The 20,117-nt window shown below is 31.3% G+C and overlaps 2 protein-coding genes across 2 annotated transcripts; both read right to left on the reverse strand.

Moving 5' to 3' along the window:
- Positions 1 to 5,400: 5,400 nt before the first annotated feature.
- On the reverse strand, positions 5,401 to 7,668 carry LOC106760640 (LRR receptor-like serine/threonine-protein kinase ERL1). The gene has a single exon (XM_014644059.1). It carries the CDS (start codon positions 7,666 to 7,668, stop codon positions 5,401 to 5,403), a length of 2,268 nt encoding a protein of 755 aa, XP_014499545.1.
- A 294-nt stretch (positions 7,669 to 7,962) lies between these two features.
- On the reverse strand, positions 7,963 to 8,781 carry LOC106760647 (receptor-like protein 12). The gene has a single exon (XM_014644063.1). The coding sequence runs from the start codon at positions 8,779 to 8,781 to the stop codon at positions 7,963 to 7,965; it is 819 nt and encodes a 272-aa protein (XP_014499549.1).
- Between the last annotated feature and the right edge of the window lie 11,336 nt (positions 8,782 to 20,117).

Here is a 20,117-nt window from a genome sequence, read left to right on the forward strand (position 1 = left end):
GCTTCTGGACATCATAGATGTTCTCACCAACTTTAATTTTGAACAACTCATATTCTTGAATCAATGATAGAGAAAATCTAACACTGATTTTTATACTGGTTCGGCCAACAATTCCTACATCCAGTGTCCTTCCAACCTTGGAAGCAAATGCACTATGATGGTTGCGGTTTTTACAGCAAAGAATTTATAGAAGCACCACGCAAAAATTAAATCTCCTCTCTAACCCAAAACCAAATGTAGTTGAACACAAAAACCATAATTACAGCAAGAATCCCCCCTCCAGCAATCTGCACCCAAGTCGAACAATCCTCAACGTGTCACCAACACTCTTCATAGGATGCCAAGCCTATCACAGCACGCTTCACAGGTTACCAAGCCTATCACAACACACTTCACGAGTTGCCAAGCCTTCAGTCAAATGTAACAATCTTCACAGGATGCCAAGCCTTCAAGATCAAACTGGAAGCACCTTCTTTTTGTAGATGTTGATCAAACGGTAAGTGCAAAGGACTCCTTAATCTGAGTCTCTCTCAAGAAAGATCACCATCGTCTTCATGGAGAATTCTTGAAGCTTTTGAAATTGAGAGCTTTCTCTGAAACAGGACAATGAAAATGTTAGATCACAAAAGTCTCAGAACAAATCGTGTTCTGTTTCTATTTATAGTTTTCCTGTCAGTCTCAGTCGAATAGCCTACTAATACAGTCGACTGTATTAAATCAGTTATAACAGACAGTAAACACACAGGCTCCTCAGTCAACAAAACCAATGCACATTTATGACAGTTGACCCAGTTAGTTAATCCTAACTAACTTTTGAAAATATAGTCGTTGGAGCAAGTAAGCAAAACAGAATTCCAAATATAACAGTAATACAGGCGAATGAGTGATTCACACTGTCGACTGACTCATGAAAAAACACTTTGAAATTTTTTTCTTCTCAAAATCTCATCAAGTACACGTCCACAAAATTTGTACAAAGATTTTAGCTTAGTCGACTCCATTACCAGTGTAGTCGACTGAACCGGACCTTTGTCACAACAAATATAAGTTCATAAAAGTACTTGTGAGATTTTCTTCAGAAATGTGTAAAAGTAATTATAATCATTTTAGCACACATTTTAATACCAACATGTTCCAAACATATACCACATAGTCAATCATAGGAACATCCATGCAAAATAACAAAACATGTTCAATAAAGATATTGTTCAAAACAGTATAGCACATCAACTGAACATGTAGTACTGAAACATATGTACTGTTATTAAGCAGTGTGTTGTCATCATCAAAAACCAGTTTTATATAGAGTTTGTGGTTTCAACAATCTCAACAGCATATGCTTGATTTATCAATTGTTGGGTTCTTCACCTTTGCTTNATGCTTTTATCGTTTAACTCATTCGGTAAATGTTGTTTGTCTTTATTGATATGGGGACGTACAGTAATGTCATGAACTGGTGTTGAATTCCTTGATTATGTTAATACCGCGTAGGGATAGGGGTAGGACGATCAATTGTATTTTGCTTCCGTTTATCATGCATTATTAATTACTAGGGGAGGCTAGGGATAGCAAGCCGGTAATTAGTAATAGGCTTTTTTCACCAAGGGATTGGGTTAGGGTAGACTAAGAAAGTTTGCATGACAATATGATAATTAAGCTAATTAAATAAGAACAATAGATATATGAGGGTGGATAAGATGAAATTGTAAACCCCAACAACTCCATTCATCCATAGTTTCTTAAAGCCAATCGAATCATTGCATTTGCATGTTTACTTTTGTTCTTTGCATACAAACTTCAACTTAATTCTTTTCTCAAGTCTTACGCTATTAGTTTACATGAAAAGTAAGGCCTAAGAGTCCTTTGGGAAATGATACTTGGACTTACCCATTTTATATTACTTGATAACTATCTGGTACACTTGCCAGGGACTTAACAATGTACAACGTCTAACGCTCAAAGTTTGACAACCAAGCTCCCAATGTTAAAAATAATCGGTGACAATATATGTAAATAAAATCACACGATTGACGTCAGTTGGTTAGAGGAAAAGAAATTATTTGTTTAAAGTTTGTTGGTTAAAGAACAGACGTCTTTCACTGTTCAAATTCATGAAAAACTAAGCGCAAAGATATTTTAAGAGACCTATTAGACATCTGTTGATCAGTGGAACAAACGTTAATTGCCTTTGTGAAGTCTGCTGGTGAAAGAACAAACATTATTGGTGTTCAAATTCATAAAAAAATTAAGCGTAAAGATATTTTAAGAGACCCATTAGACGTCTGTTGGTTAGAGGAACATACGTTAATTGCCTTTTTGAAGTTTGTTGGTCAGAGAGCATACGCCTTTTAGTGTTCAAATTCATAAATAATTAAACACGAAGATATTTTAAGAGACCCATTAGACGTCTGTTGGTCAGAGGAACAAACATTAATTGCCTTTTTGAAGTCTCTCGGTGAAAGAACAAACATCTATTGGTGTTCAAATTCATAAAAATTTGAGCGCTAAGATATTTTAAAAGACCCATTAGACGTTTACTGGTCAGAGGAATAGACGTCTATTAATGTTCAAATTCGTAAAATAGTAAGCGTAAAGATATTTTAAGAGACTCGTCAGACGTCTGTTGGTTAGAGGAACAGATGTTAATTGCGTTTTTGAAGTCCGTTTGTCAAAGAACAGACGTCTGTTGGTGTTCAAATTCATAAAAGATTGAGCGCAAAGATATTTTAAGAGACCCATTAGACTTTTGTTGGTTAGAGGAACAAACGTTAATTTGAGCATGAATATATTTTAAGAGCACGAGAAAAAGCACTTGCTTCACTATTTTTGTGTGTACTTTCTTCATTACGGGTCGAACGTCTCTAGGAAAGCTTTCGGCGACCACCAAAGGTAATGTTTCTTTCACTTAATACAAATGTTCGTTGATTGATGACTTTATTACGATTCCTTTCATTTCAACCGATTAGTTTCATGCATAGAAACCATTTAGAGCACCTTTGAATTCTCTTTTTTTCCCTCTTCATGTTTGTCTTCTCCTTAACTCACAACGACACCTGTCTACTACCTCACCATCACGATTAGTTTCATTTTTTATTTTTATGTGTATTGGATGTTTCATTTTTCTTAGTTGTTGCACTTTTTATTGGTTGTTACTACTTCTAAAATTTTGGAAATTTTTGTGGTATATTTCAGTGGAAGAAAATATTGAAGAAAAGCCCACAAATTAACCTCAGTTGTTCTTACAGTTTAACGTAAATGCAACCGACGTTAATTGATGTCAGACATAGAACAATATTCGACGTCAATTAGATGTTTGTCCAACGTCAGATTTTTCTATGTCCGACTTAATTAACATCGAATTTTTTAAATCTTACGTCAATTTAATATCTTCCGATATAACGTCGACCTCGAATTGGATGTGATAGGCCGAAAAACTCGGACGTTATACGGTGCTTTTCTACTCGTCTATAACTTTAATGTGTGAACACAATTAAAAAAAATCATTAAATATCAATTCAATTTAGAAACAAAAAATAGTTAATTATTATATTAAATAACTTAAAAATTATTTTAGAAATTAAAAATTATTATTATAAAAATTGTTTTTATTATCAATAAAAATTTATATTTAATTTATATATTAGAGTTTAAATTGATTTTTAATATTAATTACTAAAGTTTCACTTATTGTAATTGTTATTCACATTATTTTAATTATATTTATTTTTATCTTTTATTGATATTTTTATTATCATCTTTTTAAATAATTAAAGGTTTATTAAATAATTTTGAAAGGAGAAGTATTTAGACTTTATTCGTGGAATATTATGTAAAGAAGTAAAAATTTCATAAAATTAAAGAATATGTATAAAGGATTATAAGTTTTACTTCAAATAAAGCTATGTCAATTTGTTTAGCAAGAATATCAGGCTCTATACAAAAAATTGGATATTTAAACATGTTTCTAATGAGAGTTCCATTGTGTTCTTTGATTATTGATTAGAAATTGTCTAAGGACTCGAGAGAGGTTGTTTGGACTGCTGTCTCTTCTCCTTCTCGAGTCTCCATCTTTAACTATGGAAGTTTTTGTTCTTTTGCAAATGGAAAACACCATTGGAGCATGAATAATCTTCAATATTTTTATTCACCTTATCCAAAGCAAATTCTGATTTTAGGAACTAAAATTTCAAGATTATTCAAAATTTTCTAAAAATATAATTATTAGAAAGAAATACATGAATTCTAAATTAATATTAACATTAAAAAAGATAATTCATTGAATTAGATATATTTATGAAATTAGTCTAATATATATATAGTTTACAAATAAATTTTGTGTAAATTGTGGAATTCTAAATTAAAATACTTTAATTTAGATTGAAAAACAATTTGTTTGATAATCTTGTTACAAGAATCACCTCAAAATTATTTGATTTATCAAAACATACTCTAACAAACATATCGAGCTCAATTTAAAAAAAAAATAAATAAATAACATGTAAACATTTTTAAAATGGTCTAAGCATAATTCATGAAAACTTCTCATAACAAAGCATGGCATCAATAATTTTTTCACCAACAAAGCCAACAATATATATCAATTCATTCATCGATGCTTGATTGGCAACAACAAATATTTAAGACAAAAAACAGCATATCATAACTAATTATCAATGTTGACATGATGTTTGTTGTTTTCTCATTTTTTCTAACCTATTTTGCAAGTTAGAAAAAACTATGAAGAAGGTGAAAACTAGATTTACATCACATAATTTCTCCAAACTAGATTTAAAATAAAATAAAGTAAATTAATATATATAAAAGCCCTCCGATAGGAGAAATATGTAATAAGCTTCATCAAACATTCATTTTTCAAATCATAAAGTTGAAAATACAACTTGTCACTACTAACTTCAACGCTTCAAAATCCATCATGCTTTCATCTCAGAACGAAGTCTCGAAACTTTAACTGCAAATTTTGAGGTAAAATTCATGAGAGACATTGGTAATGAATAGGAGACAATAACTATATATAATTTCTTTACAGAAACAAAAACAAAAATAATTTCTTGTAGAAGGAACTAACTACCAAGTCATGAATTGGAGAATAGGATATAAAATATGTTCGATAAAATTGATGAAAATTGATGAAAATCAATCTGTAGATAAGAGAGACACATACAATTAATGGAAGCACTTTTGGAGCTACTCTAAGCTAGGATAAAGAATTATTAAATAATTTAATTCTAACAATTACATTGATCCCAAGCCAATATTTACATTCGTTTAGAGACAGGCAGTCTCCCTTTTAATAGTAAAACTAGTTATTGATTTTCAAGTGAAGCAGAGAAATGAAAATTACGAAATTCAAAGAAAGAAGTTATTATAAATATATACCTGCTAGTCTTTGAGCCATTTTTGGTACTTTACTATGTTCAATGCAACCATTAAGAGTAGATAGTCTATAAGTTTGTTTAAGAACCTCAGATAAGCGATTCTCCAAGGTTGCAAAAGAAGTAATGAAGCTAATAAGCCCCAAAAGCCTGTGAAGAATCCTATCCCCAAGCTCATGTATAATGCTCCATACAAAACTGAATTATCACCGACTTCTGCTCCATTAGGCTTTGTCACTGTCTCGTCTCCAGGACAACTTTTTTCAAGCGGTTTCCCACAAAGATTAACATTTCCTTCGAAACTAGAGGCATCAAAGGTTTGCAACTGTCTTCCCGATGGAATTCTTCCACTAATATGGTTGTTTGATAAGTCTAACATGGCAAGACGATCAATATTGGAAAGACTGGGAGGAATTTTTCCAGACAAATGATTTCTTGATAGGTCAAGGGAGTCTAGTGACCTTAAATTCCCAATCTCCCAAGGAATTTCTCCACTCAAATTGTTTCTTGATAAATTCAAAGAAACTAAACCATGCATGTATGTAATCTCTTTTGGTATTTCACCTGTTAAGTTGTTACATGAGAGATCAATGCTCTGAAGAATCAATTCGGGACGTATGAAGCTGCGATCCGCACCTTTCCACATCCATATTACGTGAAGCGCATAAGAACCACCACTGTAAATACTATAATTTTCATAATAAGTAGTATTGTACCAATGAATACGACTCTCAATCTCAATTCTATCGATGTTTTCTTCAGACAATGCTTTAAACTTGTTCAAGCACGTTGGAATGCCTTCTGAAAACTTATTCCTAGAAAGATCCAACAATTGAATTCGCTTCAAATAACATAGATGAAAGGGAAGATTTCCAGAGAAGTGATTCCCTCGCATGATCAAGATTATCAATTGTTGCATGCTTTCTCCAACCCATGATGGTATTCGGCCGGATAACATATTCTCACTCACATCCAGCATAATTAAATTCTTGCAATTCTTCAAAGAGGAAGGCAATTCACCCATTAAACTATTGTTTCGTAAAACCAAAGCTTCCAATTTCACAAGGGTTCCCATGGAGATAGGAATCTCCCCTGACAATTGATTGTTGCTTAAATCAAGAAACAATAATCGGTGTACGTATTTCCAGCAATCCGGGAGTTGCCCCTTTAATTGATTATCTGATAAATCTAAAGTGGCCAAGTTTGTAGCTGTGACGTTTCCACATAAGACTGAAAATAAATCTGAAAATTTATTTGCAGAGAGTAACAACTCGGAAGCTTGTAGCAAAAAAAATGGAACTTTTCCCTCAAATGTATTTGAATTTAAATTTATATATGGTCTGAAAGGAAGCTTCAATTTCATATTAGGAATTGAACCAATGAGATTATTGTGAGACATATTTAAAGTGTACAGACCACGCAACTTGGTCCAAAACGAGTCTGGTACGACATCATTCAACCCATTATCAGATATATCTAGTTGGATTAAGGAATTTTGAGTCTGGATCCAACTAGGAAAACTCGGTCCTACCTTGCAAGATGCAAGGTACAAGTACGTTAATTGAAAAGGAGGAACCCAACTAGAGCCAAATGTTACAGTTAATGAGTTATGCGACAAGTCTAAGATAATTAATTTGGAAAAGTTAGAAAGATGAGATTCAGTTACATCACCGTCTAAAGTATTCCCCTGCAACGATAAAATTTCCAATTCAGATAGCAGTCTGATGCTCTCGGGTATCCTACCAGAAATTTGGTTATAAGATAAGTTCAATTCCCGAAATATGTGTTTGCTGCACCATGAAGAATTTTGAGTGAAGCTTGGAAATTCGCCATTTAAGTTGTTATTTGAGAGGTCTAATACTTGTAATCTGCACATGCTCCCAAAGAAAGACGAAATCTTGCCCTGGAGTTTGTTATCATAGAGAAAAAGATATTCAATAGAGCTCATCACTTTCCCAAATTCATCTGGAATGGGACCTTCTAACAAGTTGCCATTAACATCAATGAAATGCAGATTGGTGGTGAAGTTAAACAGCCAGTAGAACATTGCAGATGATTTTAACAAGTTATTGGAAAGATCAAGGAAGATAAGTGAGGAGAAAGAATTCATTGAAGAAGTAGATGAAAGAAGGAAATTTCCATCCATAAGGCAGCAATTTTCAAGGTAAAGCTCTTGTAATTTGGAGCTGATATTGAAATTAGCTCGAAACATTGATGATGCAAGATTATTGTAAGAGAGATCGAGGATCTCAAGAGATGGAAAATTTGGACACATAGAAGATGACAAGGTTATATTATTGTGAGAAAGATAAAGCTCTTGAAGATGAAGGCTGAAGTTAAACAAGAATTGAAGTATTGATGATGACAACATATTAGAAGAGAGATCAACTATGGTAAGAGAGGTGGAATTATTTGAAGAGTGAGAAAGGAACAAAGATTGAATATCACTATCCAAAAGATTACAATCAACTAATGTCACCTCTTTTAAGTTTGGAATGATTTTACCGATAGTTTGTAGCCACTTGTGAGAGGATTTAAGACTGTGCAATGAACTCAGCTCAAGAATGGTTTAGGAATGAAGAGTAGACAACCACTGTGCATCCTCAACTTTTATCTCAAAATTGCCAACTAGTTGTAGAGTATGCAATAATGGAAGATTACCTATGCGAAAAGGGATTGCTCCAGAGAGGGAATTTGAAATATCATTTCGCCTTTTCCATCCATATGGAGGAGTATTACTTCCAAGACTGAGATGTTGTAGCATTCTGATATTTCCAATTTGAGATGGGATTTTTCCGGAAAGATAGTATAGACCAAGATCGAGATACTGTAAGTGTTTGATATTCCCTATCTCAATGGGAATTTTTCCCCAAAGAAAATTTTCCCCAAGATTTAGATAGCGTAGCAGTAAGAGATTTCCAAGTGTTGAAGGAATCCTCCCCGAAAAACAAGAATGGAAGAGATCGAGATATCTTAAGTTGGTGATGGAGCCCATTAACTCTGGGATGTAACTTAATGCAAAATAATTACGGCTGAGATCAATATGTTGAATATATGGCAAGTGAATCAATGAAGAGACATTGATTTCACCTCCCAAATACGGTGTATAGGGATAGTTTCCATGAAGATGTAGTAGTTGTACATGACCAGTATGACTATTGCATTGAATTCGTTTCCATTTGCAGCAATCTGTATTATTGATCCAAGTGGAGAGAATGCCAAAGTTATCTATGAGGCCTTCTTTAAAGCTGAGGAGTGCTTGTCTCTCCTTCTCTATGCACTTTGCTTCACCACTTTCGCTTGAGTTTTTCAATGTGGCAATAATTCGTGAGGCAAGCAAAGAAAGAAGAAGAAGAAAATAAAACGATTTGAGAAAATAAGCAGTCATTGTAGTTTTTGTGATATAAAATAATCTGAAGTGAGGGAAGAGTAAACAAGAGTAGTATATTGCGAGAAACAAACTATGATTCATTTATATTCACATTGGATACTTGGAAAGAGGAAAAATGAAAGTAGCTAGTTGAAAGACTTTACATCATTGACTGTCGTAATCAAATTAATTATATGAGTTAGAAAATGAAACAAAACGAAAAGAGAAAACATTAGAAAAAAAGTAAGCATGCTAGACATTTTCAAAAGACGAAAATTAGACAAGCCCAGAAATTCCTTCAACCATTAATTGTTATATTTGAATCCATTTTATGGGATAGAAAAATTAAGCATATATCTTAGACACTTGAAAAGAAGAAAATGAAATTGGTCCAAAGAACTTGAGGATTCCACTATTCAAGTCTATTTTACTATTAGCAAATTAAACACTTTACGAGAAAAGGAAAAAGAATGAAACATTCAAATTGTGAAACAAAGTACATGAAAACAAAAGGAAAAAAATAATTAAGAAACACAATTAGTAATTTGCAAAGTTCGAAAAACTATTTGGCAACATTTAAGTTGACAATTGATCGGCTGGGCGGGTTGGTTTTTCCCTCATTAACTTTCTAGATACCAGAAAAGAAAAAATTCTCAATACTAAATTTCATAATATTAAATATAAGTATAAAAAAAACAGAATTCATAGATATGAGAATTAGTTGTTGTTATTTTAGCATACAAGAGTTCCATCGTACTTTAGAAAACATTAGATACAGGATAGCTGTTTGTTATTAATTAAACTTGAATTATAGTGTATGCCTTATGTATTATATACTATGATGTATATCGATAGTTTAATTTTGATCATGCATTCGTATTCGACACGTAGCCGTGTTTGATTCTTTATAATACTAATCTTATTAATATAGTAATTAACTGTGAAAAGAATCTAAGAGCTTTATTCCACTTGCCCTTCTGTAGTTTAAGGAATTTATTTTGATTGTTGTTAGATTCTTGGATGACCAATATTAAAGAACTACCTTGGTTCAATATCATGGAAAATGAGAAACTGTGTGTATAATAAATACATGTATGAGCTTGTAATGCGCTTATAACAAAATATAAATAGCATATCCGGCTCAAATGTGAGCGTCGCGCCCAACAAAAGCCCATTATTAAATTTCAAAAGTTTTAATATATCTCTTAATAATTATTAATGTCTTTAATAGTATGTCTCTAATATATAATATTGTCTATTTAAATCACATGGCACGAGTCCTAATATATTATAAATATATGATATTTCATCTTTAAGGATATTGAAACTCAGTACTTGCTATTTTATAGATAAAGATTCATCTCTCTTATTGATTTGAGTGTCAGAGAATCATTTGTAAGTAGATTTTCCTGTACTTTTCAACCTTCAAGAGCAACTTAAGGACTCTAAAAACCTATCACATTCTGTCATTTATCTCAAGGTCACACTCTAAAATGCAATAAGAGCATTTGGTCCCACCGTGGGCCTTGTGAAATGTTTCCCCACCTTCATCTACCAATGGTCACCACCCGAAGCCAAGTCCAACACTCCTACAAAATGGAATCCAACCCAGGGATGAACCTCCAACAACAAATGCAAGCAATTATCCAGTAGAACGAACAATGCAAGCAATTATCCAGTAGAACGAACAATGCAAGCAATTATCCAGTAGAACGAACAATGCAAGCATTATGATGTCGAGCTTTAAAACCTACGCTCCCAATGATAGGTCAACCTCAACGAACTCCAAGACATTCGAAAAAACTTGACTAGCTTGGAAAATGAGAAATCACATTCCCTACCTCGGCCTAATTCTCATAAGGAAGGCCCTATAATTTTCGAATAAAGCATAGCCCCTTAGCCCGACAAGGTTTGCATGAAATTCAAAGCCTATCTCCTCAACATCGGGCTTGAAAGAGGTATAGCTCGCCAACTTGGTGAGGTTCACATGGAAGTCGAAGTTACTCTCCTTAATGTTGAGTTTGAAGGGCTCGAAGGAGAAGGTCAACCTACCACAAAATGACAGAAAGTTGAGGACAATTGTGCCACTCTGAACCCCAGACTTGGAATCGATGGAGTCCCAAGAATCCACAAGACACCTTGGTGGGTGATTAGACCTTAGATTGGGACTATGCGCTACCATTGTACTTGTTGGATTCATTTGAAGCTTGGAGTATCATGTTTAAACCTCAGTTTACATCTCATAAGGCGATGACCACCTTGTTGGTAGCCTAAAAATGCACAAAGCAGGACGAAAACAAAACCCTCTGACATTTAATGAAAAGATTTACCATGAAAACGAGAACGATCCTACACCTTACTCCATCAATGATCTTGCATTCGCTAATATGTGGTCTACATCCTGAACCCTTCTCAGACTCCTTGTTTACAAAGAAACTAGACAACATGAATGATCTCAAGGACCAAGCGACCAAGTACATAGCCATTAAAGAAAACAGGTTAAAAAGGGCAAAGAGGCCCAATCGGAGGAATGGGTAGGAAGCAAAATGTCACTAACCAAGTTCTAGCAAGGTATATAGAAGAATAATGTCATTTGAAGGATGTCATTGAAGAGATGATATGATCCATAACTTTAGCCTATTTCATTCGAACAAGAAGCGACAATCTAGGCAGAGGACATAGGGGCTTCCCCGGCCACGCTTGGGGTAAGGATGAGGAAATTGTTTAGGAAAGGGTCGAGGATAGTCAAATCAGCCCAACATGGTTCTCAAAATCCAAAGGCCCAATTTCGTCCATGATCGACAACCCAGCACAACGCCGCCGGTCATTTGGAACCGGACCGTCCAACCTAACCCAGCCCAAGCAAGGAATAGCATCCACACATTATTCGTTTCTCAAAATTTAACGTTGAGCGGTACGATGGCTACGTTGAGCAATACTTTTGCTGATGTGGCAAGTTGTGCCATATTTCTTCTAGTTATTCGAGAGAAGCTCATCTTTGATTGTTGGAGACACGATTTTTCACTTTTTGGAGACCTTGGTTGTTTGTTAGGACTTATGGGAACCATCCCTTCTTCCTTCTTGTATCACAATCTTCTTTCGTCTTTCATTTTGCAAGCTTGGGTGCTCCGTGATAATGGAGAGCTAAACCCATTTTTTTCAGGGTAGATGTACCACTAAATTCTTTCTTATTTTGCAAATTCCTTGAAAATATTATGATAGTATTCTTGCTTTTGTACTTAATGCTCGCTTTGATGTTGTCATTCTTAGCTTGGTGCTTGGCTCATTAGGTATTGGAAAATATCTTCTGAAACCTAGGCTTGAAACAAGATACATAATGGAGTTTATATCTAAGAATGCAACTTGACTCGTCGGTTGTCTTAAACCCTAGTTCATAAAATACGATTGTTTATTAGGGGTTTAAACAATTGACTCTTAATAAACAAACCTAGGCTCTTTCTTAAAAACTCTCACAAAATAATAGTCAGTAATAAAGGAGGTTTTACCCTCCGCAAAAAAACCTCCGCAAATTGAATGTGATAACAGGGGTCGCTGAAAGCCCCCACAGATAGATTGTTGCGACTCAAACTGTGACGGTTTGAAAAACCTCTAGAAATTATTTTGCGAAGGGTAAAAACCCTTTCAAATTGAAAAAAAAAAAACTCCAATAAATAACATTTATTTTGTAGTGGGATTAGGTTTTAAGTAGACTTATGGGTTGACATTATTATATTAATGAAAATGTGAGTTTTTATATGCATGAGAGCGAAGTCGATGAAATCTAATCTCAACAATATCAATCCATACATTTTATAGCCCTTTCCAATTTTTAAGTTTCTTAAACTTTTGAAGTTCATCTTTACATTTATTCATCAATTTACTTTACTACACATAATCTCAAATTATAAAATTATTTTTTAGTCTAGATTAATTATTAATTATATGATTATTTAATTTATGTAAGTTTCTACGATATTTGATCTTATCAATTACTACTTGCAATGTTAAACTCTATCGGTTGCAATTAATTTCATTTTTAGTCCTTTTTAATAAATTAAGTAATACATTACTATTTTTTTTTATAAAGTCAGCGATTAGATTATGCATTTATAAGTTTTGGAGTGATAAATTAACTTATTAAGTTATGATGGAGATGATAGAGTAATTCATAGATGTAAAAAAATATGTGATTCTATAATTATATGAAAAAACTTATGGTTGTACTATAGCCCACTCTATTAAAATTAAGTACACTAAAAAAAAAGAAAAAAGAAAAAAACTTGCTCTAAAACTTTTAAGTCATACTTAACATATTCGAGTCCATTTTATCGGATAGAAAAAATTAAACACGATAGATACATCAAAAGAAGAAAACGAAATTGGTCCAAAACTTATGCTACTAACGGTCCTAATCAATCCATTTTATGGATAGAAAAACTAAGCGTTATATACATTTCAAAAAGAAGAAAACGAATATGGTCCAAAAAGACTGTAAGCATTAATTATTGTATATTTCTTAATCCATTTCATGGCTGAAAAAAAGTCAAACAACCAAAGGAAATTGGTCCAAAGACCAGGGTTTGATTTTCAAGATTAATGACTTTGGATAGATTTAAAGAAGAAGAGGGAAATTGTTTGGATTATGAGAAATATAATAAGAAATTTAAATATTTGAAATGAAAATTTATAAAAAAATATTAAAAATATATTTTAATTGAGAAAATTTAAAAATTATTATTATGAGAACCAATATAATAATTAAAATTAATTAAATCGATAGATAAGAAGACCAAAATATATAAAAGAATAGAAGAATTCTACTTTAAGATGTTTAATATTATTTTATATGTTATAGAAATATGGAATGGACATATCATGAATTGGTCTCAACCTGTAACATAGATTTCGAAACTATTAAAATTAATTTTCATACTCATTTATTACGAAGCATTCATATATTTTTTTCAACTACAATTATTTACATTTAATGTATTTATTCATATATTTTTGTTGAAATTCTTTTTAAATAAATAAAACAAGTAGATGGATCATCAAATTGCTAGTTAAAAATATTAAATTTATATCTATATCAAAATATATGAAGTACAAACATTGGAATTAAAATTGAAGTACAAATTATGAGTTAGAAAAAAGAAAAAAAAAATCATCTACCACTAACGCGAACTCGTCTTCTTCCACACTACACTAATGAAACTAGTCGAAAACTCCTAAGTTATACTTGTCCTATTGGAGTCCATTTTATAGGTTAGAAAAATTAATCTCATTAGGTATATAAAAAAAGAAAATGAAATTTGTCCAAATAAATAATTAAGTATACTAATCAATCCATCCGTTTAATTGGATAAAAAAACTAAGAAACATATACATTTGGATATTTGGAGAGAAGAAAATGAAACTAGTCCAAAAAGACCTTAAGCATTAATTTGTAGTTGAAGAAAAAAAAATAAACATGTTAAACAAAGGAATAAAATTAAAATGGTTCTAAGACCTTTGATTATTGATGGCCTAAGTTGATCTTATTATGATAAATAAGTAAATAAATTCCAATTAAAAACGAACTACAGATAAATACAATAATAAGAATAAGAGTCTCAATCTCTAAACTTTGGATTCTAATTTCTCATACATTTAGTATGCTGTCAGAGCATCATTAAATATTTTTTTTCTTTTTAATATATACTTATGCATCTTTTATAGTTGGTTATCTTAATTTATTTACTTCATGAAAAATATATGCAATAATAATTTATCTTTTGGTGAATGAAAATGTCTATTAATATTTAAAACAGCTAAGAACTAGATAAAACTCGACTTAATTTAATTTTAAAAGTATATATCAATTCATTCATTCATTGATTTAATTTATGTTGATAGGCAGCGATAGATATATATATATATATATATATATATATATATATATATATATATATATATATATATATATATATATATAACAGAAAATAGCATATCATATTTATTGAATGTTGACATAGATGTTTGTTTTTTTTTTCTTATTTTTCCATTTTTCTTTTCAAGTTAAAAAACAAATTGGGTAATGAAAACTACACTTATTTCAAATGATGTGTATATAATTTCAAAGCACGAGTGGTGTCAAATATGTTTGATTGTAATCAATGCATCAAGTCACACATTTTAAAAACTATCAGAAAATATTCGATTGTGAGAAACAACGATATACCGATTATAACAAAGCATATTTAATATATGGTGAATTTGATTTGATAGGCTAAAATGGACTTTAAAATTTAATACTATGGAGTTTAACATGATTAAATTATAATTAAGTTTATACGTATTAGATATATTATTTTTATTTTATTTTTATTTTTTATTTGTATTTTTAGTTTAATTTATTTTTTTATTATAAATATAATATTATATATATATATATATATATATATATATATATATAAATGAAGAAAGATTAATTATAAACATAGTTTTCATTACATTTAATATGGTATTTAGAATCTAAAAATTTTTTTAGAAAAAATATTTGTTGTCTTTGTCACTACATCTGTTGCTGTTGGTGGCGTCGTCTACCACTATTGGCGGCACCATCATCTATCGTTGTCAATACCAAAGTCTTAGTTTTGACTGAAGATGAAACAATTCTAATCATTTAGGCTAGGTGACCATTGTGTTTTCAACATCAGAGCTCCTACATGCTCTTAGCGCATTTGAAGTTGAGGATATGCTCTATTTTTCGTTGTGTCTGGTAGTGTATGTCGTCTCCTCTTAGGCAGTATTTAGAGTGTCACTCTTTCAAATTCGCCGTGCATGGTCACACGTCACGTCTCCTGTTAGATAGCTATTCAGAGCGTTGGGGTCACGCTTTTTTCTCTTTCTATTGCCTTAATCAAAGAATCTTGGATTTTTAAGGTTTCTCTTTCATGTTCATTAATGGCTTCTTTCATTGTTGTCTCTTCTGATCTCCTTTTGTCACTATTGCAAAGTCTGCAGATTCGCACAGTGCACCTGAAGGGTGCGCTAAGCGAAATTTTCTGAGTCTGGGTGCGCTGAGCGAGATTTCTTTGGCCTTCCTCGCTGCTCAATTCGCACAGCACATCAGGAAGTGTGCGTTGAGCGAATTTAGTGTGACAAGTTGAGTAGTTTTGATGTTTTTGACGTTCTGGGAGTTCCGGACGTCCGTTTCGGACGTTCTTTAGGTCGTTTTGGGGGTTTTGGACCCTTCCGGAACTTTTGGTGATGGTTTCAAAGCCATTTTCTCTGTCTAAGTATGAGTTACGGGGTTTTGGGTTGTTTAGTGATTCTTCTTGGACTATGATGATATGCTAATGTATATTGATAGGTTTTTATATGGATTTCAATGTGATAACATTATGGTATTCACTTGTTCACGTCTTGAGCTAAGTTCTAAAGTGAAAGTATGGTTGATGGACGTAATTCCATGATCCTCAAGGGAGGTTACATGGTGGTGCCCTGTAGTTGTTGTGATTGACCATAAGAATGGTCGGAGTTCAGGATGGGGTTTATCCTGACATTCTAATTGCCTATCCATATATACTTTTTTTCCAAGATTTATATGAAGTAACCTCATAGATTTATTGTTAGGGAGAGTCTTTTGGGTTGGTATTTTGTCTTCTATGTTGTCTGCACAAATCATTAACAATTTGGTGTCATTGGAGTGCAGAAACAGATATCTTCACTAAGTCTTTGTTGATTATATTATAGTAACAAGCTTTATACATACGATTTGTTAGATATAGTATCTTTATCATTTATCTTTAGTTAGTTTGTTATTATTTCTTATTTGTATTTTGGACTTAGACCATATTTCTTTTATTATAAATAGAATACCTTGTGTCTATATACAACACAAGAGAGATTAATCTCATACATAATTTTCACTATATTCAATAATATGAATAGCTATATACAATTTTATTTTTCTATGTTTACATTAAGCATCTATAATGTAATGGATAAAGTAGGAGGAAAACGAAACCCTCCAACATTTTATGGAGAGATTTCACCATGTAATGACAATGATCCTAGACCTTACTACCTCAAGGAACTTGCATTCGTTAATATGTGGTCTACATCCCATAGACTTCTCAGACTCCTTTGCTTACAAAGAAACCAGACAATATGAATGATCTCAAGGACCAAGCAACCAAGTACATAGCCATTAAAGAAAACAGGTAGAAAAGGGTAATAAGGCCTAATATCACAACATGAGGAACGGGTAGGAAGAACAAATTTACTAACCAAGTTCTAGCAAGGTATACAGAGGAATAATGTCATTTGAAGGATGTCATAGAAGAGATGATATGATCCAGAACTTTAGCCTACTTCATTCAAAGCAGAAGCGACAATCGAGGCAAAGGACACAGAGGCTTCATAGGCCACGATTGGGGTAAGGATGAGGAAACTATTTAGGAAAGTGTCGAGGATAGCCAGATCAACCCAACATGGTTCTCCAAATCCTAAGGCCCAAGTTTGTACATGATCGACAACCCACCACAATGCAACCAGTCATTCAGAGCCAAATCGTCCAACCTAACCCTGCCATGCAAGGAATAGCTTCACGCATCATTCGTTTCTCAAAATCTAACATTGAGCGATGTGATGGCTACATTGAGCAATACTTTTGAAATTCATCCTTACATTTATTCATTAATTTACTTTACTACACATAATCTCAAATTACGAAATTATTTTAGATTACCTACTAATTGTATGATTATTTAATTTATGTAAGTCTCTTGATAAACGATATTCAATCTTATTAGTTACTACTTGTAATATTAAACTCTGTGAGTTGTAATTAATTCCATTTTTCAGTCTCTTTTAAGAAATTAAGGAATAAATTAGTATTTTTTGTTGATAAAGTCAGCGAATAGGTTCTTCATTTATAAGTTTTGGAGTGATAAATTAACTTATTAAGTTATGATAGGAGATGATAGTCTAATTCATATATATAAAAAAAATGTAATTCTATAATTATATGAAAAAACTTATGGTTATACTAGCCCACTCCATTAAAATTAAGTACACTAAAAAAAGGAAAAAAAGAAAAAAATACTCGAAAACTTTTAAGTCATACTTAACATATTCGAGTCCATTTTATCGGATAGAAAAAATTAAACACGATAGATACATCAAAAGAAGAAAACGAAATTGGTCCAAAACTTATGCTACTAACGGTCCTAATCAATCCATTTTATGGATAGAAAAACTAAGCGTTATATACATTTCAAAAAGAAGAAAACGAATATGGTCCAAAAAGACTGTAAGCATTAATTATTGTATATTTCTTAATCCATTTCATGGCTGAAAAAAAGTCAAACAACCAAAGGAAATTGGTCCAAAGACCAGGGTTTGATTTTCAAGATTAATGACTTTGGATAGATTTAAAGAAGAAGAGGGAAATTGTTTGGATTATGAGAAATATAATAAGAAATTTAAATATTTGAAATGAAAATTTATAAAAAAATATTAAAAATATATTTTAATTGAGAAAATTTAAAAATTATTATTATGAGAACCAATATAATAATTAAAATTAATTAAATCGATAGATAAGAAGACCAAAATATATAAAAGAATAGAAGAATTCTACTTTAAGATGTTTAATATTATTTTATATGTTATAGAAATATGGAATGGACATATCATGAATTGGTCTCAACCTGTAACATAGATTTCGAAACTATTAAAATTAATTTTCATACTCATTTATTACGAAGCATTCATATATTTTTTTCAACTACAATTATTTACATTTAATGTATTTATTCATATATTTTTGTTGAAATTCTTTTTAAATAAATAAAACAAGTAGATGGATCATCAAATTGCTAGTTAAAAATATTAAATTTATATCTATATCAAAATATATGAAGTACAAACATTGGAATTAAAATTGAAGTACAAATTATGAGTTAGAAAAAAGAAAAAAAAAATCATCTACCACTAACGCGAACTCGTCTTCTTCCACACTACACTAATGAAACTAGTCGAAAACTCCTAAGTTATACTTGTCCTATTGGAGTCCATTTTATAGGTTAGAAAAATTAATCTCATTAGGTATATAAAAAAAGAAAATGAAATTTGTCCAANCATATTCGAGTCCATTTTATCGGATAGAAAAAATTAAACACGATAGATACATCAAAAGAAGAAAACGAAATTGGTCCAAAACTTATGCTACTAACTGTCCTAATCAATCCACTTTATGGGATTGAAAAACTAAGCGTTATATACATTTCAAAAGAAGAAAACGAATATGGTCCAAAAAGACAGGAAGCATTACTTATTGTATATTTTTTAATCCATTTCATGGGTGAAAAAAAAAATCAAACAACTAAATGAAATCGGTCCAAAGACCAGGGTTTGTTTCTCAAGATTAATGAATTTGGATAGATTTAAAGAAGAGGGAGATGGTTTGGATTAAGAGATATATAATCAGAAATTAAAATATTTGAAATGAAAATTCATAAAAAAATTCATATGATAATTTTTTTAAAAAAAATATTTTAATTGATAAAATTTAAAAATTATTATTATGAGAACCAAAATAATAATTCAAATTAATTCATTCATTGATTTAATTTTTGTTATCGGCATATATATATATATATATATATATATATATATATATATATATATATATATATATATATATATATAACACAAAATATCATATCATATTTATTGAATGTTGACATAGATGATTTTTCTAATTTTCTTTTCAAGGTAAAAAACAACGGAGATAATGAAAACTAGACTTATTTTGTATATTATTTCAAAGCACGTGTGGTGTCAAATATGACTGATTGTAATCAATGCATCAAGTCAAACATTTTGAAAACTATAAGAAGAAAATATTCAATTGTGAGAAAGAGCCCTACATATAACAAAGCATATTTAATATATGGTCAATTTGATTTGATCGGCTAAAATGGACTTTAAAATTTAATACTATTGTTGGAGTTTAACATATGAGTAAGTTTATATGTGTTAGGTATATTACTTTTATTTTTATTTTAATTATTATTTTTTATTTGTATTTTGAGTTTATTTTATACTTTTTTATTATAAATATAATGTTTTATGTATATATTTAAATGAAGAGAGATTAATTATTTACATAGTTTTTATTACACTTGGTATTTAGAATTTAAGGCTCTTTTTTAAAAAAAAAAATATTTGTTGTCTTTGCTACTACATTTGTTACTATTGGCAATGGCGCCATCTATTACAGTTGACGACGCCGTCGTCTACCGTTGTCAATACTAGAGTTTCACTTTGGATCGATGATGACACGATTTTCATCATTTAGGCTA

This window comes from Vigna radiata, chromosome 1, assembly GCF_000741045.1.
Source record: "Vigna radiata var. radiata cultivar VC1973A chromosome 1, Vradiata_ver6, whole genome shotgun sequence".
In the NCBI taxonomy this organism is placed as follows: domain Eukaryota; kingdom Viridiplantae; phylum Streptophyta; class Magnoliopsida; order Fabales; family Fabaceae; genus Vigna; species Vigna radiata.

Excerpts from the sequence above, each read along its gene's own strand:
- LOC106760640 (XM_014644059.1), bottom strand. The coding sequence starts at position 7,668 with ATGTGTCCAAATTTTCCATCTCTTGAGATCCTCGATCTCTCTTACAAT.
- LOC106760647 (XM_014644063.1), bottom strand. The coding sequence starts at position 8,781 with ATGACTGCTTATTTTCTCAAATCGTTTTATTTTCTTCTTCTTCTTTCT.